Consider the following 27,950-nt stretch of genomic DNA (forward strand, 5'->3'; position numbering starts at 1 on the left):
CCGTCACATTTTAAAAATAAAAAGTTTCATTCTTTAATAGAGATACAATAAGGTATTTATAGGACCCTCCAGTTGTAGTAGGGACATTAAACACACACTACCGCCTCAGCCATGATCTAAGGAACATATATGCTAAGTTTTATTAAGATTGGTCAAGTGGTTTCAATTTTTATTAGGGACATACATATATATGCATACATACGCCTTACTTTCTGCTTTATATTATATTGAATGATATCAGTTATGCACCATACTTTAAATAGTTGTACAATTGATTGGCCCAAGAGAGTAACAATCTGAAAGTGATTTATTATTTTTCTGATGCCTATATTTATACTATACTGAACATAATATCTCAATATTTTACTGATAAGGAAAATATGAGAAATCATTAGGAGTACCGAAGTTAAAGGCTTATAATTAAAGTCAACATTTTATAATTACCAATAATTAATTTACTTGATTAATTGAGTATTTTTGTATATTGATTCATGTTTTGTTACATAAAGAAAATAATTGTTTAAAGTATCAACTTGATAGGAGAATACATGAGGGAGAAATTGCCTTAATAATCATTTAAGTGGACTAAATTTAACAAATTTAGCCATACTTGTGAATACTGAAGTAATAGTTTCCTTTGTTGCTATTAAACAAAATAATTAATTACCAGTAATTAATTCTTTTTGGTTACCTTTTTTATGTAATTGTACAAAGTTTCAACTTGATTGGAGAATGGGTGTGAGAGAAATAAATGTACACTTTTTTGCCAGACAGATCAGAGTGAGTTTATATATGCTTTGTGAAAAGGGGGGGGGGGGGGGCAACCTTACTACATAATGAAATAGAATAGTATTTTAATATTTTCTTCTTTTAATAGAAATTACATTTTAAAGTGAAAACATTTTTGTGATAGCAATTTCTGAATTATTCTATTTATCTGTAGACTCTGCATACTGTAAACACAAAAGAAAACAACCCAATGACAAAAAATTAAGTAAAAAATTATATTTGTGCATGTAAGATTGATTTTGTTCACAAAATGCATTAAGTTCACATCAAAACACACATTGAAATGAATACCCTGTATACAATGTAAAGACTTTGACATCAAATGATCCATGAGTTTAAAAGTTATTTGTAATCTTTAAAAAAAATTGAGCTTTTCCCACAATCCCCTCTTTCCAACTTCAGAAGGTCAAGGTTGCCTAAAATTCCATTAGTGCATCCAAAAGTTATCTCAAAATGTGGAACAAAATGTTCTCAAAGGTGAAGCATGCACAAAATTGAGAATCAGCGATTATGAGATCTGATTGTGTAAGAAATTACAGATAACAATCTTGTGAGATTTATCCAATCAAATACTACTTGTAAACACTTACATATCTAATGCAAACAAATGTATTGCTAGTGATTGTCTGAATCAAATATTACATACAGCACACAGTGATAAATGTGCTAAAAGCCTGCCATGCCATACTTGAAAAAAAGATTAGACAAAATTATTGACACAAGTAATGAGCTAAGTAGCAATGTATATATATATAACAATAAATAAAGATACATCTTTAAAAATCAATTTAAAAAGGCAAAGCTAATAAGGAGATGTACAAAATAAATAAATAAACAAGTAGACTCTGTACATGCCAAGTATATCAATACTGATGAAATATTTATTTCTTTGTCTGAAATACGACTTGATAAATGTGTTTTTTCTCTAACAAAAATAATCAATTACAACATCAACATGATTTGTAAAACTAGTATCACAATAAATTAATACAGTTAATCCTCTATTTGTGAGCTATTCTCAAATCTTCGAAGCTTTCTTTTCATTCCAGCAGAAACAAGTTACAATGATTTTAAGTAAGACTGAGTATTGTAACAAAATTGAATCAGGTCAGTGAGGCTTGATTAAACTAGGTTTAACTGGACTGCCATGCTAGATATTTTGGCGAATAACATTGTTAACCTATGACCATTTAGATATTTAAAAAAAAAAATCATATAACAAAAAATTCACTATGCCACACATTCGTCTCATTTGACAATGACTGTCATAAAACATTTGTAAAAACAAAATGAGTAATTTAATCCCTGCCTGTAAATTGAGCTGAGCGTTTTGGTGTCTGAAGCTTTGAAGCCAACTAGAAAGTAGATTAAAGTGAAATCTGCAATGCCATACAGGAAATACATTTCAAATAGCATAAAACTTGTCAGTTAAATCGAATGCCAACTAGGAAATACATTTTTTAAGTCATGTAATACCCAAGAGCTTGACTGACATTTTCTCTGTGCCACTAAATCTTAAGATTTCTGTCAGAGTATTTAAGATGTGAAATGTGTCCTTTCTTAGTTGCAAATCTTTTAACACATACACTATATTTAGGATTGAGTGTACTCAGAGACCAAAAAAACAAAACCATCACATTAAGTACTTTTTGATTAGCTACTGTTCTACCCGTGCAAAGCAAAAACAAAAAACAATGTACATTCTACCCCTAAAGGCTAGTGGTATCAATACTGTTAATAAATGAAGCAGGGTTTGTAGAGGTGATAACACTTGGGAACAAATGACTGAGCTGATCAATAACTGCTGCTATTCATTGTAGGCATCGTACCACAGTTGGCCAGACTTTTTAAGCATACTGAAAACAAAAGATCAAACCAAATAAAAATGAATACTGACTGAAAATATTGCTAAAATTGTTGTGAAAAGGTTTAAACACAAATAAACATTGTAGCTTCCAATTTAAAAGAGAGGTTTCAAATTTTCAGAAACATTTCCCGTCAAGATCCTTCTCAACACAGTTAGCCATTTTGGGTATCCTCTAAATAATAATTGATTCAATCTTCAACAAAAACCTTACAACGTAGATCTTACCTCACTATATCTGCACACGCTGTAAAAAGTGTTTTGTTGCGATACTCGATGCCATGTTTTTTGCATAAGGACTGAACAAGTGGTGCCACTTTGTGGAAATTACATCTAGGCATTGTAGGGAATAAGCTGTGAATAGATGTAATTAAGCTCAGAAATTGTCCACAATATTATCAATTCTAATCTCTACTCTGTGCAAAGCAAGCCCTAACTGGCAAACTTACTGGTGCTCTATCTGGTAGTTGAGGTGGCCTGTGAACCAGTCGTTGAACCAGCTTTGGTGGACATTGCAGGATGACCGTAGCTGCAGGCTGAACCAGTCCATGTCCTTGCTGTCTCTGTCCACAACATTGGGCAGGTGGCTCATCTGTGTCACCCAAGTAAACCAGTGGCTCTCCACAAACCTGGGGATGTTAAGGCCCTAAGCTTGAGGATAAACCAACTAACAAATGTATACATTCATGAAAAACAAGAACTCAAATGATTATTTTAAATAGCGCAACTTTCATGCTTATAGCTCAGAGCACTATGTTCCAATCTCTTTTGTGGACCAGTTGGAAGGGGGGGGGTATCTGGGAGAAGGTTTTCTGTGCTGCCTTTAGGTGCTCATAAAAACACAACTCTGCTTGAGTCAGGTTCAAACCCTGAGAACCCGCATTAGAAGCCATGCCAAGCTCAAGCATACTTAGCCTCTCTGCCACACATCGCCACCATTTCTGTTCTTTTGCTAGATTACAGTTAAAAAACATAAAAGAAATGTTCAAAGTTTGATGGACATTTCAAAGGAATACATGCTAAAACAACCTAATCAATATTGTTGTAACCCTATTGGCGGCGCGATAGGGTTAACTGTGTGATCAGCTGATATATGTGACACAGGCCAGTAATACAATTTAGCATGCTATATCGAAGGGCAAGGGACAGTACTGGCATGAACTTTGCATGTGAATAGGACCCAGGTTATGGTCATCTGATCATAAGCCTGCGTGGACCAGAGACACAGTGTAAGGCAGTGCAGTTCAAGACAGGACAGCGAGTAGATCGGGACTGTTAGTCTGCCATGAAGTCGGTCCTGGTGGAGTCCTGTATGTACAAGTCCAGGAAGAGATAGAGACAGTAGAGTTTATTAGTTTAGTACGGTGATGTACAGCATAGCATTTTTAGTGTTGATGTATTGCCAATTGTGTCCTATTGGCTGTTTTAATTGACCATTATTAAATCACTAGAATATTTGGAGCCTTGTCGTCAAGTTCTTGATGTGTTGATGTGTGTTTAGCAGTGTTTACAGAAGGCCTGATTAGGAGAGATCGTAACAATATCAACGTCCCATGATTACAACAGACAGATTGCTAAAGAAATGTATGTAGACTATATAAAATCATATTAGCGTGGACAAGCAAATATCTTACACTGACCTAATGCCCATGTAGAAAGCAAATGTTCCCCAGCCTCCAAAGAATGGTGTAAACAAATAGAAGAAGCGAAGGAAGAATCCAATGGACAATGCCAAATCCTATAAATAGAAAAAAATATATTTTCTAAGTCAACAAGCTTAAACTAAAACAGAATCTGTGAGGGATATGGTCAAGTGATTTTAACAAGGTGGATATTTGAACTTTTAGCACTTGACTGTATACTTACCAGAGATGGAACTCGAGCCCATCTTATGAAGTTCAAGTTTGGTTAGATTTAAGTTCAAATTCAGTTCAGTTTGATAATGACTATTGTTTGGGTTCAGTTAACTCAGATCTAAAGTTTGAGTTCAGTTTGATTTTATGAAATTAGGTGAAAGCTAAGCTTAGTGCATGTAATAAAGCTCAATTCAATTTATTAGTTCAAATGAATTAGAAATTTACATAAATAAAGATAAACACAAATAACGTGCCACGTACTAGCTATTGCAACTTCAAACATTCAAATTACATATTGCCACATCGAAGCAGTAAATATGATGACTAATGATATGACGTTGAACAAAGATATTGTAGCCAACTGTCAGTTTAACAATCAGGGCTGCATGTTGTATTTTACAAATGTCATAGCTCAAATAGAATAGCTCAAAGATTGCTCACTGGCACTCCACACACTGAAAGTATCCTTTCACTGGCAGTACTTGCGGCTGGAATAGTCAACAAAGTTTTAACCATTGATCCAATCATTGGAAAGTTTGAAAATCATTCTTTTTCCGAATTGGCAAAGCATTGCAGTCAGCCAAGAGCAGTGCCAAGTATTATTTTTGAAGTTCATGTCTTGTGTCATTACTATCCGATTTTTGCTGCTAAGCTGTGAGCTCTTTCGCAGACTGTGCCAAGGAAAAATAGTGTGCTGTTCTCTTCAGTTGTTCAGCACAGCCGTAAAATAAACAAATTTGCGATCACAAAAGACTAATATTTTAACAAACAAGTGTTGAAAAATATGAATAATACATTTTTCATACATCAGGGGATATTGGTACACTGCCATGTGACAGTTGCAAGTTAGCCTGTGAAATGGATGAAAAAATTTTATTAAGTCACACAGCAATTTTTACTAATATTGTTTAGTTGCTCAAGTTTGTCTTACTGTTTTGACATGATAAGGATTGCATTGCAAAAGAAAAAATTAAACATTCCAACGACATTCCAATTAAGAGGGTGTTCTAGTTCCTGATTTAGTATCCCACCACTTCTTGATCATATCATGAACTAAATCAGCATAAGGGAATTTTTTTTAGCTATTTCAACAGCTACGTTCAGATGATGACCTGCACAGCTGATCCTAACATCGTTACGCTAAGAGAACTTCATATTTTGCCTCTATTATAAGTAACAAATTGTCACTCTTCATAGTTTCAGGAAGAAGAATATTACAGAGTTTCAGTTGTCTTTGCTTTCAAAGCTAGTGTTAGACTCAGTAAGCTCAAATAATCCAATACACTTGCTTATAAGGCAATAAATGATGTTTATGTGATGCGAAGTGTGATATGAAATGTTTTTTTCAAATAGTTTGGCTCATCATTCGGTTCCTTTCCCATCTCTAATACTTACAATCATCCCAGTTACAATTTAAGAACCACCACTGCAATATATTAAAATTTAAGGTGTACATTTATTCAATTGTGTTATAATAGGTTTAAAAAAAAACCTTAAGAAAAGATTCCATGGGTTTACAAATTTAACTTCAAACATCTTGATAGGTTTTGAAACCATAAAAAGAAAATACAAAACTTATTTACCAGCCAGTCTCTTCTTTTGATACAGAAATACAGAATTTCAAAATGGAAGTACAGGGGAAGTAGCAATGGAGGTCCCACTAGAAGAAATGGAAAAAAACAAACAATTGCAGACGCATGAGTTATTTTGAACACAAAAAATCATAAACTATATTATTATATATTATAATTATTATACAATTATTATTACAACTTGACAAAAATGATATTTAGAAAGTTGTCTTTAAAACCAAACGAGTTAAATGTTCATGTTTATGACAAATTTTTAGCCTGGTTGATGCAGTTAAAAACAAAATGAACAATGCTATAAATGTAATGCCTAGGCAAATAAATCATTTTACTTCATTAGAAAACAATAACTTGCTATACTAAATACTAGGCTCTGTTTGATATGTCATTATTTTTGTATAGTTGCGTTTGGCCAATATACAGGCAGAATTTATATAAGCACTGTGTACTGAAATCTGTCGAAGGGTTCTCATTTTCCTTAAGAGTTGACTCCCAAAGCTTTTTCCATATTTGGGTTTAGTCACAAGGCAGTGGAGAATTTCCTACTCCTTGCTGTCTGGAAGCTTTCTGGTCTCAGTGCCTTTTATCCTGTCATTGTTAAAAATTTCACAGAGCCTGAGCTTGATGTGAAGGCCAGAAAGCGGACTGCTTGTCATGGGGCTATAAGCATCATACCGATGAAAGATTTAATAGATAATTTGTGTATAACACATGACATATAATTCCCAAACTCTGATTTAAGAGCTTACAACTGTACAAAATATTGAGAAAACTCCAAATTGTAGTTACCCAGAAAGAAATATCTATGCTGCCATTGATAAGGCATGAATCCTTTTTTCTTCTTGCCAAACTCTACGGGGAGCTTATCTCCTATTAGAAATAGATAGGCAACCTCAATGTCAGGATCTTTTCTTATGATGTTAGGCTTGGCATGATGCTGAAAGTGGCGAAAGTTCCACCAATGGGACGAGGCACCCTGCAAGTAGGAAAGATTCAAAGATTGTTAAAAAAATATTTTTTTTTAATAAGTACATTATCATTATTTAAATTACTTAGCTGACATGTATTTAATATATCTCAAAGTTAACGCTAAGGGTGTGATGGCTGAGTGGTTAAGAGCTTGGGTTAGGATCTCCTCAACTTGTGCTTATCGTGGTCCACATTTTAACACCCGAGGTAGAGAAAAACTCTAAATTTAGAATACCATGTGTAAGGCGCTCCCGCAATGTCTGATGTAAATAAACCAAATGGAGGTAATACAGTATGTAATTCAATAACACAGGTGAAAGGCCGAACAAAGAATAGAAATCGACGATGATGATACTGAATGTCAAACAATTTTTAATCGCATTGAAGGAAACCGTCAAATGTCAGCTAATGTTTATAAAATGCTACTTATTTCTACATTGTCCTGAAAGTATGTCTGTTTATGTCGACTTCTATTTTGTTGTCTCTAAAACCCTATCCTTGTTTTACTAGACACATATCATCATTGTCACTAAGTAAAATAAACTTCCCCTTTTTCCGAAACAAATAATTAATTACTTATGAATATAAACAAAACACAATTTGTGAGACTGATCAGGGTGAACATTTAATTCTTGTCATTAAGATGAACACAAATTTCATGGCTTTCATTTAAGCCTAATGATATAATTCTTAGCAAGGCTTTGGCTTTTTTTTTCCTATGTTTTTAAGTAAGTTTTTTTTTAATAAGATTTGATATTTTCTTGAATTTGACTTTCTTGATCAATGATTTGTTATGTCAGCATCACATTCATAAAGCTAGGACAAGCTCAACAAAACTGTGAGCTGAAGCACTCAAGCAGTTACCTTCATAAAGCCAACTGTCAGATGATGAAAGATATGTGACCTCTTCATGTCTGGGAATACACTGTGATGACCATAGTCATGCTGTGTCCAGCCAGCTTGAGCCTGGTGATAAATTATACGCAAACATAATTGAAAAGTAGTGTCTGCTAGACATTTGCCAGATGCTAATTTTAAATTATTTTTTTTTGCTTTAACAAAGCCTTTGCTGTCTCCTAAAGTTTCTACATAAAGCGCTGTCCAAAAAAAAAAAAACCTAGATAAAATATTACTGTCATAAAATAAAATATGTCAATGCTGCCAGAGAATGTAAAATGTTTTTCTGCACATTTGATACTGGATATTTCATGTCTCTACTAAAAAGTCTTAATAAATAAGGGGAGGCAATTAAAAATCAAAATTTAATTTGTTTCTAGAATATGGGAACTTGACTACCTATGAAGGGGGCTCGAGGTTTGACACTCAACTCGAGCAGAGTTGTGTTTACTGAGCGCCTAAAGGCAGCATGGAAAAACCTTCTCCCAGATACCCTTCTCCCCACTGGTCCACAAACGAGATTGGACCAAAGCGCTCTGAGCATGCTATAAGCATGAAGGTAGTGCTATATAAAAGCTATAATTTAGTTATGCAGGACTTTCTAGTTCTTATTTGGTTTAGAAAAGTATATATAGAGGAGAAAACTTAATTTAGATGGTCCAGTGATTTAAAACTTCATACTGAATCTAATTCTGTAAGTTAGGATTTGTTATTTTATAGTGCTTATTTTATACTACTTGGAATAATGTGTGTATTTATTCATTGTATGTTTTCAATTTGGGTTATTAAGTATGTAAATTTTAAAAGAGGATTTCTGTTCATTCTCCAACAATTCTGGAGGCACGGTGGCTGAGCGGTAAAGTGCTTGGCTTCCAAACATGGGGTCCCGGGTTCGAATCCTAGTGAAGACTGGGATTTTTAATTTCGGGATCTTTGGACGCCTCTGAGTCTACCCAAATCTAATGGGTACCTGACATTAGTTTGGGAAAAATAAAGGCAGATGTTCGTTGTGCTGGCCACATGACACCATTGTCAACCGTAGGCCACAGAAACAGATGACCTTTACATCATCTGCCCTTTAGATCACAAGGTCTGAAAGGGGGACTTCAATTTACTCCAACTATTCTGGTATCCTTGTTACATTGGCTATTTGAGGTGCCCCATTGGGTATTTAAGGTGTCCCATTGGGTACTTGAGGTGCCCCATTGGGTATTTGAGGTTCCCCATTGGGTCAACAGACTAAGGGTATCACAGTTAGGTTTCTTCCTTGTTGTCAGAATGCTTATTTGTGGGAAGGTGTTGATAAGTTGTTACTGTGATGTGCCGGGGATTCTGTTGATATATCTCTAGATCTAAATATGTCTTAGAGATTCAATAAATGAAGATTTAATTCAAATTACAGAACTTTAATTCAAAACTTGGAATCACAAAAATATACAGTATGTACAGAAATAAAACTGTATCAGATGAATATCTTCTTTCAAAGCTCAATAATAAAATATATTTAGATAAAATACAAGACTTGTCACTGCAAGTTACAACTCAAAACTAAAATATGTCCTATCTCTATGAAGTTTCCTCCACAACTAAATCTAAATCCCACTTTCTTCCAAATCATCTTCATAACCCCGGCCTAGACGCTTGCTTTAGCCAATCCAAATACCCCACGCCAGATGTCAAGCTGTCACCGGATGTGATGACGTCATGGGTATTTCTTGACACTTGCATGTGAGGTTTTTCCGTACTGGACATAAATATGCTAAGTTTATTTTACCCTAGATTAGGTTTATTTAAATTGATACGTGACAAAGGGGTAGGTGAAGGTGAGAACTTTCTCCCTCTTAGTCTCAAAGGAACTTAATCTTTTGTAACCATTTCTAAGACCTACCTGTGAGATTGTCATGAAAAGCACTGCTAACAGCACCATTGGCCAGCTAGTGCCAAAGTACCACAACAAGCAAACAGCTGCAGCCTCAAAGAGGACAACATGCAAGAAGTGGCATATAAAGAACAAAGGCTCTGGCTTTAACCATCCATTATCTTCTACCAGCTTTCTTAAGCTTCGGAAATCTTCCTTTAAACTTGTCTGAAAGTGAAAACAAAAGAAAACTTGATATGAAGCTACTAAGATATGAATAAACAAAAAAACTCAGTCTGTACAACAAGCAATGATATGTTGTACTGAGCAATAATTTTAAAAAAGCAAAAGGAAACAACAAAAAACATTACAAAAGAAATAGCTAAAGATTTAGGGCTTATAATATTACATTAAATTATAAATAAACAACAATTTTTTTTTTGTTTGAATCATATTGGGGGTAAACACTAATCTTTCTCCACTGTACTAGATAGGCTATGTTTTGCCTATGCAACCACTAATCATTTTTACTTTTTGTAAATCTTTAATCTACCATTAGAATTTAAAAGTGGTACTACTGATTTAGCAAGTCAATCAATCCATTCACCCAATTTACTCTAGTAACCAAGCTTCATAAGTCATGAATGTGTATATGTTAATAATATATAATATAATTAATAATAATTATATGATAGGAACAAATGTTATTCAATTGCATTTTTATAATTTTATATGTATACATTAAATATTAAAAATGAAATGTTTATTTACCAATGGAGGATCTATAACATCCCCAATGTAGAGTGCATTCAAGTACTTGGTAACTTTCTCTTTGTCATTATGAAAAGCTACCCAAGCATCCTGTAATAAATAATATTTCAGTGAGATTATATCAAAAGAATCATGTTATATATAATGTCATTCTTGAGGAGATGAAAGTTCTGGGCGATGTTTCACAGCCTCATTGTGTAACCCAGATGAAAACGGTCATTAGAGGACATGCTTAGGTGAATAGGGTAGGAAAAGCAACATCCCCGTTGGGATGCCTAAGGACCAAGTCCATAGCACTGTTATGGATTGAAGAGATCCCCCCCCCCCCAAAAAAAAAAAGCATGTAAGTATCCACACACCATTTCTAAAGGGGCTGTTTTATGGTGTGTGGGTGTGAGAGGGGTTTGAACCCTTGTGGAGACTGCAATTTTAAATTTTGGAATCTTTAGGGCACCTCTGAGTCCACCCAGCTCTCATGGGTACCTGACAATAGTTGGGGAAAAGTAAAAGCGGTTGATCTGTTTATCACTGTGATGGCCACATGAAATCCTCATTAACCGTGGGCCACAGAAACAGATGACCTTAATATCATCTGACCCATAGATAGCAAGGTCTAAGAGGGGATCTTAAATTTACTTTACATCCTAGCCCAAACCTAAGGCAGGACGGCAGGGGATGGACGCAGGAAGGCTTAGAACTCAGGAGCAGTCTAAATAACCAGGCAACCATCCAGAAATACAAAGCAAGTTGTAAAAAAACTAATGGACCTCATTCACCAATTGTAAACAAACAACATCTAGCCACGTGATAATATTGATAAAACAATGAAAATAAAAGTATCACGTGACAGCCTTGATGGATTAGGTAATTTGTATGGAAGAGATAGAGAATCACGTGGCTAAATGTTGTTTGTTTACGATTGGTGAATGAGGTCAATTAGTTGATCCTAACAAACTTACTGTAGCATCCTCTCCTGCATAGTGGTTCAGAATCTTAGCACCTCCTGGATGTTTCTTTGCAAACTTTGTCACATCGTAAACTTTGTTATTGATCACTATCCACTGATCATCTCTTTTATTGTGCTCGGTAACTGTCTCATATGTAACATTTTGTTTTGAAGCAGGAGAACCATTCTCTGATTTGAACTCTCTGCCCATAGCACTGATGCTTGTAACTGAAGAGGTTAACCAATGTATGGTATTAGATCAGGATGACATTTATTTTAAAGGAAGAAAAAAAAAAAACCTACTCGATCTAGATCTAATTCTAAAAAAAATTTTATGCTTTTTATCATACTTTGTCATTATCATTAATTTAATTTAATAAAAAATAGCTGTACATAGATCTAGACAGACTCTATGTATTATACTATTATTTTATACTATATTACATATTGTCTATATGACTAAAATATGACAATTGTAAATAAACAACAACAAAAAACATAGCAACAACATATTGTTAATTTACATTAACTTTATTTTCTTTACATATAAATAATATTTTCCTAAATCCTAATCTACTAGATCTAGATTCTAGACTCAAACTCTAAAATGACTAGATATCGATCTCTTCCCAGATCTGAACTATATTTTTATAAAGTTAATCATAGTCTAAATTAGGTCTTACTAGTAACTTAAGACACTAAAGTAGGCATACTTCAAAAGATAATGACTGAATCAGTATAATCATTCAAATTTATAGATCTAGCACTCTGAGCATGCTATAACTATAAAGTCTATAAGTATAAGCATGAAAGTAATATAAAAGCAATTATTAGTATTATTATTTAGATTAATTATTATCCTATTCCTACCATCATAATCATCATAGAGTCTAAGAGATAGACTATGTCATAGTCACTATGACTATGATAATAGTAATAAATAGTATGATACTAACTATAAATAATCATATAATGATAGACACAATATGAATATGATAAGTCATCAGTTAGATCTGCATGATAGTAGACTCTATAGAGTCTATAACTACTATTATAAGAGTCTATAATCTATACTATATCATAGTTATTAATCATACTATGAATCATAGTATGATACTAGAAATGAATAATCTAATCATATCATTTATCATGTCATTAGGCAAATGATTAGGTTAGCCTGATTTATGTAATTAGCTGATTATTATGGCTGATATACTCACTCATATAGATCTAGTTATAGGCTAGCCGCTAGGCGTATTATAAATTGTATAATAATAATTTAACTATCCGTCTATCATCTATGACACAGTCTATGCATGCAGCATAGTGATATCAATCAGAATCAGATATGATTTAACTTAATTTTAAATTTAGTTACCAGTAATACTAATTGGATTCTAGACCAGAATAGATCTACTAAACAAGAATTAATTGCCTTTAAAGGAGTAGATCTAAAAAGATCAAAATTATCTAAGTGTGTAGCTGTAAGTCATCTCGTTTCGGTTGACTAGGCCTTGTGTCTTAAGTGTGCTCATTGCGGTAGTCAAAACAACCTGCCAAACATTGACTACGAGAAGCTAACACCGGTCAAAAACCTATACAGATCTATATATTGGAACTCTTCTACCAAAAAACATCATTAAGTTTCATAATCACGATTTAATCAGCGGCTCTCAAAACAGACAACCGGGGATCGAGACCCCCAAAGGAAAAAAAAAAGGGGGGGGGGGGTAATGCTGAACAAGGAATTATCAGGGGTAACTTAAGACATCGAGATATGGATCTTAACGCAAAAAAAACTTGACATTTTTCCATTTACTTTTTTTTTTCTATAATTGCCATTCGAGGAGCAATACGAGGTGGCAGAAAGCGGAATGATGAATCAGAAAGACTTCAAACATTGAAAGTTACAATGTTATTGTTGCGGTATAAATATTTTAAAAATTACTTTATAATTCGTAATAGGACATTTAGGTAATAGACTATTTGGAACAAAAGAAAGTTTAAAAAAAAAAAGAAGAAAACCTTATGTCCATTTTTGTACGATAGGCCCTATACGGTTAAACTTCAATTATCAAAGTAGGGATTGATAACCCCAAATGCGACATTTGTCATCTATTGAAATGCGTAGGGCGTTATTATCTTCTCTTTTGAAGTAACGTCTGTAATTTATAGCCTAAGATAAGTATAGAAAAACAAAACCTAATAAAATACTCAGAAAGACACACAGATAAAGACACATTTCTTATTGCTTGGACAAATTAGAAGAAGAGCTCCTTCTTTTCTATTGCCATTAGAGAGTCGAATAATTTGCCTGAATCAACCAGGAAAACCAAACGACTAACCAGAGTTTAGGTCACTTATTAACACGAATGACTAGATAGATTTGGGGCTAATCTTTTTCTTTGCTCGCGGCTATGCTCTTTGCGTCCCCAAAACACCGACACTCACGGCGCCACGAGAAACAATCAATCGCTCGCGGGGGTTTTGAGGTTTGGATGGAGGTTTTAATCCCAAAAACCTTCTTGGCTACGCTCTTGGAATTCGGTGACTGTTGTTTTTAGCCTAAAATAATAATAAAGGGGTGTTTTGAGGTGGGTTTAAACCTCAAAACCCCATCGGGGCTGCGTTCGTGGAATATGGCGACTTAAACTATAGTTTTATTTATTGAAAGGGGAGTCTATCCGGTAACTCATTTTCCCAACTGTTGGTGTCAATTTTCAACAGATTAAATTCAAGCTGTGTTTGGATACATCAGCATACCGTAAAATCTTCGAATCCTACCTTCTATTAGTGTTAGTATTATTGCTTGATATATAGATGGCTGCCTGGTCGTGCGGTTTGCGCGCTGGACTGTCGTTCGGATTTATCGACGGTCGAGGGTTCAAACCTGCCCGCTCCCATCCCCCGTCGTCCTGCGGGAGGTTTGGACTAGGAAGTAAACTATCTTCAACTCTGAAGGAACATCCGAAACATGTCAAACATTTTACAAACATTTACAAACTTAGTGTGTTCAATCTTTTCAAGATTTCTTCTTAAAGATGACCTTTACCTTAGTTTGTTGGACCGTTGGGGTACCACACAAGATTTGTCAACCGTCTTTCTCCATTCCTTTCTGTCTTTTGCCTTGGGTAGAACCTCTTTCAATGGCAGGACCGTCCATTCTTTTATGTTGTCTTCCTATCACTTTCTCTGTCTGCCTCTTCTTTTTTTCCTGGTACTGTTCCCTGAAGGAAGGTCTTTGCAAGCCCCGTAGACCTTGTAATATGGCTACAGAGTTTTATTTTTCGTTTCTTAAACAATGAATTCTGCTATTTCAGGCTAAATCCTGAGTCATCAGATATAATTTTTGATAATAACAATTCCATTGTAATACTTACTGATAAAAAAAAAGCTTAAAAAATACCCAGAAAAACACAATTCTTATTCCTATGGCAAATTCGTAGAAATGATCTTTCTCCCCTAACGTCCTTAAAGCATGGTACGGGTTGCTATACTCAGACATGAAAAGTAATCTCTTATTAACATGCATGACTAGGTTTACACAAGGATACGCATAGGACATAATTATCTTTTGTTTTGAAGAAAGCCTGTAATTTACTTGATAAGAAGGTCGTCAGAAATTTATCTGCTGCAGATTTCTTACTATTTTAAAATATGTGATGATTTCAAATCAAAGATATAAGTAATGACAAAGAAGGATGATTCTTGATAGATCTATAAGTAGAAAACAAGAACAAGATATGAGTTTTTTTTAAAGAATTTTATTAGTGAAGAATCAAAATATATACCGGTATATAAATATTTAGTGATCCCTGGTTCAAGTGGCTCTTTGCCTGACACACACCACCAATATATCTATACCTTTAAATTGTGATTGATAAAACATTTTCTTTGACTTAAACCAAATTAATTGCATACTTAACAAAGTGTTTGGGTCGGTCTAAAGAAAATATGAACGAACAATGGGATGAAGTAGCAGAAAGATGGTTGGCGCACTAAGCTACTAAAACAGTCAGAATCTCTAGTTCTAGTCTCTCAATGTTTGGTCTCGAATGGTCATTTTTATTAACTTTGCTTTTCTGTGTGAATAAATTTAGTTGATTTTGTAAATAGGGGAAATAAAAAAAAAGAAAATACTTGTTAATGAGCAAGCCTTAAAAAAAGGTTTATTAATTCTAAAACATTAAATCCCATTTAAAAATAAAAATTAAAATTTATAGCATTGAGATATGAAACAGATCTAAGCCAATTTAAATAAGTTACAATTTCCTCACTAGGTTAAGTATAACATTTAACAACATTATGAAAAAAATTCCTTAAAGATAAACTGGAATTATGTTTTGCAAGTCGGTAACTAAGTCAGTATAATAGTAAGTGTTCAAAATGAATGTATCACATTTGTATAATTAGATTGCCTGCTAATGAGATGGTTACAAAATGTTCTATGGCAATAGAGAAAATATCACATGTGGTATCACAATTGCTAATTGGTCCATAATGAGTTGTAAAATTATTGTGGTTTGAACAAGAGAAGACCTCACTTGATTGTATATTTTAGCAGTACAAAATTTACATGACAAAGTATATTAAATATGGATTGTTTTATATTTAGGCCTTTCCATTCTTTAGATTAAGAACACTGTTAGTATTAAAGCTCCAAGAGTAAAAAAATTACAAAATAAATAACTATACAATGCAAAATGAAATGAGACATGACAGAGCCTTTTGGATTTCACTAATACTATAGTTCATCTGATTATGTTGTAAATGTATCAGAATATGAAATTTTTATCTGATAAAATGGTGTTCTCCTGTTTATGCAATAAAAGGAAGAAAACAAATGTTTCTGAACTGTATCTAAAAAATATTCACAGACCAAAACTTATCTATCAATCTTGAAGCTACACATCTTTAAAAAAAAATGTATGTTTAACAAAACAAAGAGTTTTAGTCTCCTAGGAGAAAACATTGAGAAATAGAAACATTTCTACCTGACCTGAACACTTTGCATAATTATTAGACAACAACAAAAGCTGAAAATAAAGAAGTAATTGCACATTTACAAAATAAGTATGGTAAGAAAAAAAATTAGTAGACTTTATAGTAACATAACTGACTACTTACATAACATACTAATATTTGAATGAATGAAAACATAAAACACTATGGCACATACCTACACACAAAATATTAACCATTTCTATGTTGTTTTACAGCTTTAAAAAAATTCCATATCTTTTTGTTCAGATTTAAGTGTCTTATCAAATCTTGTTGGAAGAAACAACATTAAATGTATGTTGAAGTTCATATACAAATGTGGTAAAAATGGAGACAAAACAACAACATTAAATTGTGGTTTGAGAAATTTCAATAAATACATTAGCCCCTTCTAATAAAATTTTATTTCATGTTAAAGAGAAAGAAATAGTAAATAGCATGATCACAAAACTGTGTCAAAGTCAAGTATTACAAATATTTTGAAAAATCTACAAGAAAAAAAAATTATCTGAAATACCCCGTAAGACTAAAGAACAAACAAAATTACAAAAACAGTGAACAGAAATAAATATTAATGAATTTATTTCCATGGAAAATTGGCTCCTTCTGTATCTGTGTTGACAATTTGTCTTCCCTCAAGAGAGATAGTATCACCAGTTTTGGCATCAACAAAAACTAAGGTAGGGATTCCTCGTATCCCATAGTTCTGGGCCAACTCCTCCTATATAAAAATAAATAAAAAAATAAATAAAAGAAGAAAATATGAGATATAAAATTTTATAAGAAGTATATTTTGTGTGCATCAGTTTTATACAATAGCATCATGATTGTCAACTTGACGATGTGAGAGGGACGTTAGACTTGTCTCTTGATTTGATGAGCAATTTTTGCCAAAAAATAAGAAAATTAATTATTGGAGATTGTCATAAAATGGAGACAAATCCACAAAATAAACAACAACACTTTTTGGTTATCTGTTAAAACAACAACAACAACACTTTTTGGTGTATCTGGTGTGTTGTTGACAGTTGTTGACTTGTAGCACCAAACTTCTGGTAGACAACTGATATTCAATTTTCTAGGGTCGTGTTTTTATTACTAAGTAGAAAGAGCAAAGCACCACTTTTTCTGGCCTGTGATCTATAGGTTCTCTGTAACTCTAGTTGGCAGTTAACGATAGTGACATTTTAGCCAGCACAACAAACAATCACCTTTACTTTCCCTAACTAATGTCAGGAACCCTTTAAAGTTGGCTGAACACCAGGGCACCAGAAAAATCCTGAAATTCAAAATCCCAGTCTTCGCTGAGATTTGAACCTGAGACCTCTGATTTGGAAACCAAGAGTTTTAAAATTACCACTTATTAACTAACTGGTTAATTAAACAAAAAAATGATTCTTCCGTTTTGTCAGGTACAAGAAATAATTGTGCGAAATTTCAACTTGATCCAAAAAATGGGCGTGGAAGAAATAATGTGTAAAAATTTTGACCAGACACTCAGAGTTGATATAAACTTTGTAGAAATCAAAGTATTAAAAAAAATATACAATGATAAGCTTTTCGTGTGAAAATATAAAGTGATGCAGAGATATTTCCAAATTATACAAAAAAAAAAAGTTTTTCTTTAATATGAAAGATTACTAGTAAATATGAATATACAATAAGATTAAGATCAGTGGGTCTTACCTTGAGGTCTCTCTCTTCATAAGGTAACAGCAGCCAGGGCATGCTGTCATAATATTCCTTACAGGAGGCCTCATCTCTGTCGGAGCTGACGAACACAATCTCAAACTTCTTCCCAGCACTCCTCAGCTTGTTGTAGTACTCGACCAAGACTGGGGTAAAAGCTCTGCAAGGAGGACACCAGTGGGCAGAGAAATAGATGCCTGCAAATACGAATATACAGTTGATGAGCAAAAGATAAGAAAGAGTGGCCAGCACAATGACCATGCCCAATTAATGCTCAGTAACCGTTAGAATCGGGTTAACCCAGGGGCGCTCTAAAAAAAAAATCCTTAAATTCAAAATCCCAGTCTTCACCAAGGTTCAAACCTGAGACCCCTTGGTTCAGAAAGCAAGTGCTTTACTATTGAGCCACCAAGCCCTTAGAAGTGTTGACAAGCTATGCTTTTTCTTTATTGTTTGCTTTTGGTTCTGCTATGATTATTTTTGGTTCTGCTATGATTATTTTTGGTTCTGCTATGATTATTTTTTGAACAATTTTTAACACAGCAGAATCTATTTTTAAAACTATTCTGTTTGTAGCTTTTGTAGCGTCCTTGACATTGTCTAGTTTAATCATGAAAATTCCATTGAGCTGAACTGTGGACTGCTTTCCTGTCTACTTATTTGGTAGAAAGTGGATTCAGTGCCGCTATGAATCTCATAACAAATACAACAAACAGACTAGAAACAGTTGCCAGTGTAAGTTTGTCGTTGCTATTTACTAACATTGAGCCACTCTTAAATTACACTCAAAAAATCATATTAAACTATTTTAACCAAAGTTATAATTTCAATGACTTCTCCCTCATCAAAATATTTTTATTATTTTTTTTTTTTAGATTTGTAACTTAGATACTAGTGTCTATCATCTATGCATTTATGTAGTTTTTTTCACTTAGGGGTCCGTGGGTAATTCTTGACTACATAAAGGGGTCCCCGGATCTTCAAAAATGTTTGAGAACCATTGTATTAAAGCATCAATAGTCCACCCCCCCCCCCTTTTCCTTTCCAGCAAAATAATAAATAAATAAATAAAAAATCATAAGATTGCACAAATTATCCAGAAACGTCATTGGCGGTGACAACTTATCAGCAGAAGCCATATTAATATTGCCTTTAAGTTTTATAATTCACTCCTAACTTGGAGGGGGTATTTCAGTCACTAGTAAAAACAAAATCAATGGACCACATAATCTATAAGACTTTGTTAGCATCGAACTGCGAGCCGTATTTAGACAGAGTTCTTACCATGGTCGCGGTTCACTAAACAGCTGTTATAAAAATCGATCATCTACTTTTTCAATAGAGATCTTGTTAAAACATCACCGTGCATATAGACAAAGTTCAGAGGTCAGTTTATCTCTTATGTGTTTCCATAGTGAGAGAGCAAACAGTAGACAAGGGAGCACAATCTGTAAACTATGTAAACCTGAATTACATATAGATCTATGTTGACTTAAATGTGTTTTAGAGATTCTGATGATCTACGATTTAAAGCCGCATGACCATCATGAGAGATAGTCGCTGAAGATCACTATGTTATGTCCATGTAACTCAGACACTGCCTGAACGACATTTCGCACTAGTAAACTCTAGACAAGAATGGAATGTTTTTGGAAAAAAAAAAGGGGGGGGGGGATTCCTTCCACCCAAAGTGACAAGTCACAGGGCAGTGGCATAGCTTGGGTGGGGGGAGAATTTGAAAATCCCCCCCCCCCCGGAGGGCCCCCAAAAGAGTGGTTTTTTTTACAATAAAAATTAAATATTACGCAAAATGCAGGGGCCCCAAAAGAGATCTAGCCCCCGGTCCCCCAAACGATGGAAAATTCCTGGCTACGCCCCTGTCACAGGGCCCGGGGACATTCGCACAGAACCGAATCAACCGGGGGAAGCTGGTTGGTAGCCTGTGCCCCAGACGGAACCACGGGCACAGATGAGATGAAAGTGACAAGAAGGGAAAGTCTGGGGCGTTCAACAAGAGGGATAAAGAGACGCCTTTCGTCCTGCTTGGTAACTTGCAAGACTGTCGCCGTGGACCGGAAACAATCCTAGGGGTTGTGCTGTTGGTATTGTACGGCGGGGGTGCCCTATAACCTGGATTGACAGAAGGGACTGTGCTATGAAGTGAGATAGAACTGGGCTCTCTGAGGCGGAGGCGAACGGAGATCTGTCATCTGCTATTTGTGTTTGTCGTCTTAATCATCTACACATTATCCATTGTAACTCAACATCAAGCCATCTTGCCCCCCCTCCCCTTTTCGTTTGAGTTACCACCTTTAAAAACAATTAACCCTACTTAGACTAACCATATTTAACCCAGAAAAAAATACTGTCAAGATACCAAGCAATGATTGCATTACTGATCTTAATTATAAATGAAGTCTCTTGTACGATAAGCGAAATAAACGCTTGAGATCTAACAACCATCCCTCTATGCTACAGGGGTTCTCAACTTATTGTCGCACAAGAACACATTTAATAAAATAACAATTAATGCTAAACATAATGAGGCAAAAGCAACAATTCAATTCGCTAGACACCCATTCCAGTGATTTGTGAACCACTGTTTAGCCATTGTAAATACAACCAGGAATGTAATGCAAAAGTTCATATGACCTATGACTAAGGTTTTTCGCCTCCGATATTGATTCTATGCTAGGCAGATAAACACTGACTTCAGATATAATCACTCAATACTCCTAAGTTCACAGTGTTAATGGTTTTAGTAGGGTGAGATTGTCAGAAGTGTCTTATAAAACATTGCAATGGTACAGTAATTCACAAGATATCATGGAACACTTTTTAAGACAGGCGTTTATTTGATAGTAAGTCAAGTGATGATGTGATGACCTAAGCGTAGAGTACACTCGTCGGAGAATTAAAGCAAACAAGATCATGACCTGTGTAGGTGGTTATTATCTCAAGTAGAGGCCCTCAATCAACGAACCGGGACACTGCAAAGTTGTTTTTTTCTGATGATTAGATTTTGTAGTTTATCCACGCAATCTTTTAGTAGGCCTACCCCGAGTCATTTGTGTTTTAAATGGGGGGCCATTACTACAAACTACAAGCAATTTTTTTTATTAGCGCCCCAAAGATCAAGTCTACATTTTATATAGTCTTAGAGGGTTGGTGCAAGGTTGTTAAAGTTCCGCAAGGTTGTTAACGCCGGAAGTGGTAATGGTCTTAAGCCCATCATTACCTATAAAATGCTTCCAATAGCATGCGTCTCAAACAGCCTCTGACAACCAATCCAACTCATGGCCTTCAAGAGTCGTTCAGATACTGAGCCTGGCGGAACCATTACCACAGACAGGAGAAGGGGCAAAGGCGAGCAACTTGCACCTAAACCAGTAAGCTTCGGGCAGGAGGGGCTCGTTAGCCTTGGTTGGCTACCCATCTAGGAGAAGGAAAACTCTGAATCCAAACCTCCGCTGCCTTGCGGCTGTACCCAAACGCGGGAAAGGCTTCGGGAGACAACCCTGGGAAAAATCAGGAGCTGGTGACTCTTAGGCAGATTGTGGCACACCGTGCTACAACCTGGCAGAGCCTGCGGCGCTACTGATCCCAAACTGTATCGGATATTCCGTTCCTTTGGTCACATCAGCTGCGCGGAGAGGGGGGAACTGCTGTGTGGGCGACAACGTTCCGACCATAAACAATGCCCAGGCTTTCATCTCACTTCTCCACAGTCACAAGAGGAAGTGTGCGAGATGAACCATAGTCGTTCTAGGAATGAAGGAGGCCGATGAGAGGGTTGGTGCAATCATCACGTTCTTTTTGCCAGCTGTCAGCTCTTTTGCAGAATGTGCTAAGGAAAAATAGTGTGCCGTTTTCTTCAGTTGTTCAGCACTGCCGTACAGGGTGTTGGTTATGTTGGACTGTAGTGGTAGTAGGGTCTGCCTAAGGTGGATTAAGATGGCACCTTCAAAGAGGATGTTGCTTACAGTTTCATAAGGGTGAGGGGTAGGTGTGTGGGATTTATTTGGTTAAGATGGTAATTTAAAGGTGTGTGTCCTGTTCTTAGTCGGAAGGTTGTAGATTGCTCTTTGCGGGGGAGAAAGTTAGTAATTGTCCAGTTTGTTTGGCTTGGTCATTTCTTTGAACATAGATAGCTCTGCTTTGTAGTTCCGATACCTATTGGTTGAGCCATTCCTTTATGATTGTTAACTAACATCGTTCTTAGGGTGAGGTAGTTGGTGCATAAAATATTAATAGACATGGGGAAACGAGTAGTCACGTGACTAAATATAAAAATAGAGAACGGAAATTAAGATAGTTACGCAAGAGACTTGATCTTGGAGCTATCAAGAAGCGTCTTCTTTTAGAAGGCATTCCGGTTTTTGTTTATTACCGACGTCGACAGTAGACCGTCTCCTTACTCTACGACAGTCAACAACACCGTACTGACCAACAACCTTTAGATTGTTTACAGCATATGAACGATGTAAGCACTAGTTAGTACCAAATAATACAGCGAGGGCTTGGGAGTCACTAATCCAAAGCGAGTTTGGACTAGTAGGCTACGTCAAGATCAAGGTCACATACAAGTGCGGCTGTAGAACCAAAGAACACAATGGAGGTTGGGGAACCACTGTTCTAAAGTAATCGCTTGACTAGCGCATCAAAGATTCAGCCCACGCGTAACAGGCCCTAAGCACAAGATGGTGTCACAGAGACTTCTAGAAACTGAACTGGCAGCCGCGATTTATGAAAGCGTTGACCCGTGGACTTGGAAGACTATGAGACACAAGAGGACTGAAAACGTGTCAGAGGTGAAGTACAATGGAGGAGGGAGGAACTATAAGACATAAGTGGGTCTCTTGCTCCACATTCACAAACGAAACATTTTAAACCCTTCTATTTCAATCTTTTTTGTCAAAACCCTTCTATTTCAATCTTTTTTTGTCAAAACCCTTCTATTTCAATCTTTTTTTGTCAAAACCCTTCTATTTTAATCTTTTTTGTCAAAACCCTTCTATTTCAATCTTTTTTTGTCAAAACCCTTCTATTTTAATCTTTGTTTGTCAAAACCCTTCTATTTTAATCTTTTTTGTCAAAACCCTTCTATTTCAATCTTTTTTGTCAAAACCCTTCTATTTTAATCTTTTTTTGTCAAAACCCTTCTATTTTAATCTTTTTTGTCAAAACCCTTCTATTTCAATCTTTTTTGTCAAAACCCTTCTATTTTAATCTTTTTTTGTCAAAACCCTTCTATTTCAATCTTTTTTTGTCAAAACCCTTCTATTTTAATCTTTTTTGTCAAAACCCTTCTATTTTAATCTTTTTTTGTCAAAACCCTTCTATTTTAATCTTTTTTGTCAAAACCCTTCTATTTTAATCTTTTTTGTCAAAACCCTTCTATTTTAATCTTTTTTGTCAAAAAAACGTCCGTATCTTAGAATCCACCGTGTGTCCATTAGGTATCTATTTTCTATTTCATAAAGATATAGGTCTACAGAAATTGTCAAATTTGTAAGGAAATCGTTAGAGAAGCATTTTTGAGGGTGACCGGTCACTTCATCCCCGGTCACTTCATCCCCGGTCATTTCATCCCCGGTCACTTCATCCCCGGTCACTTCATCCCCGGTCATTTCATCCCCTGGTCATTTCATCCCCTGGTCACTTCATCCCCCGGTCACTTCATCCCCCGGTCATTTCATCCCCTGGTCACTTCATCCCCCGGTCATTTCATCCCCGGTCACTTCATCCCCTGATATTTTCATCATCTGATAATTTTATCTAACAAATTGTAATTTTAAAAAGCATTAAATAAGCAATATTTAATGTATCCCTTTTTTATTTAAATGACAGAGAGAGAGAAAGAGAGAGAGAGAGAGAGAATCACACCCTAAATATACATGCAAGATTATTTCCAATAAGCACTCAAACAATTAATTTTAAGGATATAGGAACCTCATCATGACGGGTATGTTCTCAGAACTAGAGGCCCCCCACCAGTTTCGATATCTAAAATGAATATCAATAAACAAAATACATACTTACATTTACATGTAGAAATGAAATATCGATAGAAATAAAGTCCTATAACACAATTTGTAACTTTAATGTTTATAAGGAAGACCGCCTTTATTAGAAAAAAATAAAACTTTATTACAAGGCTAAAAATGACTCGCCCATTTTCAAGAAAGAGCGATTGAAAAATCAAATAAAGTGAAACATGGTCGTATTTTCACCACAGCTTGACCTTTGATTATAAGTTATCAGCGGCACGGTCATAATTATTGTAATCGCACTTCTATCTCTCAAAAGATTTCCACTACTTGCACCACACATTGGCCTTTGATGATAAGTTATCAGCGGCACGGTCATAATTATTCTAATCGCACTTCTATCTATCAAAAGATCCCCACTACTTGCACTACACATTGGCCATTGATGATAAGTTATCAGCGGCACGGTCATAATTATTCTAATCGCACTTCTATCTCTCAAAAGATCCCCACTACTTGCACTACACCTTGGCCTTTAATCATTACGCTATAGATAAGTACACATCCAGATTTACCATATAATATTAGATTTCTCATTAAGAATACAAAGTGGAAGAGGAAACACTATAAACGCATTAGTAATATGTCATAAAATGTAAAAAAGAAAGCATTCTACATAATCATATTTATAAATAAAATATTTAATTGGGGATGAAATGACCGGGGGATGAAGTGACCGGGGGATGAAGTGACCAGGGGATGAAATGACCAGGGGATGAAATGACCGAGGATGAAGTGACCGGGGATGAAGTGACCGGGGATGAAATGACCGGGGATGAAGTGACCGGGGATGAAGTGACCGAGGATGAAGTGACCGGGAACCATTTTTGAGATACCGGCACACACAGATTTTCTTAAAGTTGTTCAACCCAGGTAGAGTTTTTAACTAACGCCCCAAAGATAGTCTACAGTTTATATAGTTAAGTGAAATTATAAGACTAAAGTTCCCAGGAAAAAAAAAAGCTATAGGTGGAAAACAAAAACCAACAAACCAACGAATAAATTCTACACAGACAGACACAGGGAGAGAGTAAAAAGAGGGAGGGGGTGGACATGGTACAGTTGATTCTGAGCTGATAAGGTTATAAATAGGGCCTAAAGATACATTTTCCAGAAATTATTACCTGAGCTGGTGCCAATTTCGTCATTATTATAAAAAAAAAAGCCCAAAAAACGAATCAAATAACATGATGATAAAAAAAAAACAACAACAAAGGAGGGGGTCGGAAGGGAAAAAAACGAAGGTTCCTTTAATTTATGCTGATTCATATCTATTTATAGATTTAACAGGTTTCTTGAAAAACAGAAAACACAAAGATGACATTCACCCTTTTTTTTTTCTGACCCAGCAACTTAGAGAAATCCTGTTCCCGTTATATTTTTTGTTTTAACCACATACTGATATAATGTATATCAAAGACAAAAACATGTTCACTTCACAAGAGGATGTAACTATGTACTACACTTTATTGATAGGGCTTATCATAGCTATGTGGCATTCAAGTACATTTTATGAAGCCAAAGACAACACTGAGACTGAAAAGTATACTAAGATATATTAAAGAAAAAGAAAAACATAAAATAGACTTTAAAAAAAAAACAAAAAAAAAATAAAATCTTATACAAAGTGTAATTGTATCAATTAGTTTGGATCAGTCATGTAATTTTGTAATAGATCTAGGCAAACAACAATAAATCTGTGCAATTAGAAACATTTTAAAAGATTGTTTTTTGTTTAGTATTATTTCATGCTTTTAGCTTTCTCATAAGCTATAAGAGATATCTTGGTGAATTTTACCATAATTGTTTTATAAAAGCATTTATAATAAAAAAAAAAAGGAGGGGGGAAATGACCTGAATTCGAATTAATGACTCAAGCCTCTTCAAGCTGACATTCTAACCACTCTGCTAGTGAGGTGTGTATGAAAATAGAACTTTGTATAGTAATCAATTGTTTGATTCAAACTTACTTTACAGTGGCGACCTATAAAGGGGACTCATTTAGCTTTTACCACCACTTTGGTCAAGTGCAATTTCTTTCCCTTGTTCAATAATATAATTATGCTAAAAAATATTTCATTGTTGCTGTAAGTTGAAAACAACTCAAGTGTAAGAAATATGAAGGAACGAAACGGATATTAAAAAAAACAAAACCAAAAAAACAAGTTCTTTAAGGATATATTGTGAAACCCAAATGCAATGAGATTAATTTCAATCAACTTTATACATAGCAAATTAACTCTTTATCTCCGCAATCATTTCCCTACGTTGTGACTTCTGACAGAATTGTTATTTTTTCACATTTGTACATTCTACCCTGTTATGATAAAACTTCAATTACATTTTTTTAAAATCAGAAAATGTTACTTTTGGTATAGAATAATAGGAGAATGCATGCTTATTTTATAAAACACAAAATTAAAGTTTATAAAATACAAAATTAATAGAATTTAAAGGGGTAAAATCAACGATGGTATTGTTTATTAGGAGGGAAAGAGTTAAATGTCTGAGAGATGACTATTATAGAGACGCAACACTCATACATTGCATCTTTACTGTGAGAAAAAAAAATTCTTCTTATTGTTATCTGACTGAGTCTAAACTATCTGTTAAGTTAAGCTTTAATTAGGGAACTTTTAACCTTTTAAAAGAGGCTAATGATTTTGTGCTGTCTGTCCGTCCATTATATTTAGATCTTTGAAGCTAAAAGTACGCACCACCTTAGCTGTACTTTTCTGAAATCAAACTTTATGCACATGCATATAATTTATTTCTTGAACAAGATAAAAAAACAAACAGTTGGGTTTTATTCAACAGTTATTTTGGATGTGGATTATCCTTAAATGTGAATGTGGTTGGGATAAGAGTTTATGTGTACCAAAATGTTTGAGTAAGGCTTACCCTTAGGGCCGCTTATGAGTTTGTGTAGATCTAGATTATGTTTTTAATATGTTCACACTTTTATTGTATGGACAGTAAGTTGAGTAAGAATGCCTAACACTAATCACTAGATCTAGAATTAAATTAGATTGTGGACTTCAGAAGTCTTTATCTAGACCTAGAGTCCTAGAAATCTATATTTAATTATAGGATGTGCATGTAACTCAAAAAGAAATGTCAATAATAATGAAATCAGTCACACACCCAAAGTGTCAATAAATGTAACATTGGACCTTGGAGGTTTGGCTATTCTTTAACCACGGAATATTAGATATGATAGAACTACCACTTGAACACGAAATCTGCCAATTTACAGTTAATAGTTGTGAACCCAGAGAAACACAGGATTTAATCTAATCTAGATAGCCTTACCGGCACCGTGTCAGCCAAGGCCAGGGGTGTGCTGTTGTAGATTGTTGTGTGTAGATCATGAGTCTAAATCTAATATCCTTATAAGATTATTTTATTTTGAGATGATTATAATTATAAGTCAATATGTACTATTAATATAATTAGTTACTTACCCACAACATCATTTTCAGACAAGGTGGTTACATCTACAGCATCTGATTTTCGCAAGACTTTTTTGCCAAGAATTCCTACCAAAGCCATCTTTTTGACTAAATTGTTGTATCAGTGAATAGAAAAACCAAAATATAGTGTGACGTGTTGCAATCTGACCTACTAAAAAAAAGCCTCGATGTATCCTCGGTGCCGGTGTTTATAAACTA

General features: G+C 34.9%; 2 protein-coding genes across 3 annotated transcripts; both read right to left on the reverse strand.

Annotated features, from left to right (window-relative positions):
- Positions 1 to 985: 985 nt before the first annotated feature.
- Positions 986 to 13,141, reverse strand: LOC106060307 (acyl-CoA 6-desaturase-like). 2 transcript variants are annotated; one of them, XM_056013987.1, is made up of 11 exons: positions 12,918 to 13,141; positions 11,553 to 11,767; positions 10,594 to 10,683; positions 9,853 to 10,050; positions 7,932 to 8,033; positions 6,888 to 7,074; positions 6,093 to 6,169; positions 4,294 to 4,391; positions 3,103 to 3,282; positions 2,882 to 3,007; positions 986 to 2,645 (listed from the first exon to the last, which is right to left on the reverse strand). In XM_056013987.1, the coding sequence occupies exons 2-11, from the start codon at positions 11,748 to 11,750 to the stop codon at positions 2,597 to 2,599; spliced, it is 1,305 nt and encodes a 434-aa protein (XP_055869962.1). In that variant the 5' UTR covers positions 11,751 to 11,767; positions 12,918 to 13,141; the 3' UTR covers positions 986 to 2,596. The 2 variants fall into 2 exon arrangements, with proteins under 2 accessions (XP_055869962.1, XP_055869961.1); XM_056013986.1 differs by lacking the exon at positions 12,918 to 13,141 and adding an exon at positions 12,760 to 12,778.
- A 2,142-nt stretch (positions 13,142 to 15,283) lies between these two features.
- LOC106060311 (tryparedoxin-like) lies at positions 15,284 to 27,950 on the reverse strand. The gene is made up of 3 exons (XM_013218133.2): positions 27,744 to 27,950; positions 18,227 to 18,426; positions 15,284 to 17,261 (listed from the first exon to the last, which is right to left on the reverse strand). Exons 1-3 carry the CDS (start codon positions 27,829 to 27,831, stop codon positions 17,121 to 17,123), a joined length of 429 nt encoding a protein of 142 aa, XP_013073587.1. The 5' UTR covers positions 27,832 to 27,950; the 3' UTR covers positions 15,284 to 17,120.

Source organism: Biomphalaria glabrata, chromosome 16 (genome assembly GCF_947242115.1).
Source record: "Biomphalaria glabrata chromosome 16, xgBioGlab47.1, whole genome shotgun sequence".
Lineage (NCBI taxonomy): Eukaryota > Metazoa > Mollusca > Gastropoda > Planorbidae > Biomphalaria > Biomphalaria glabrata.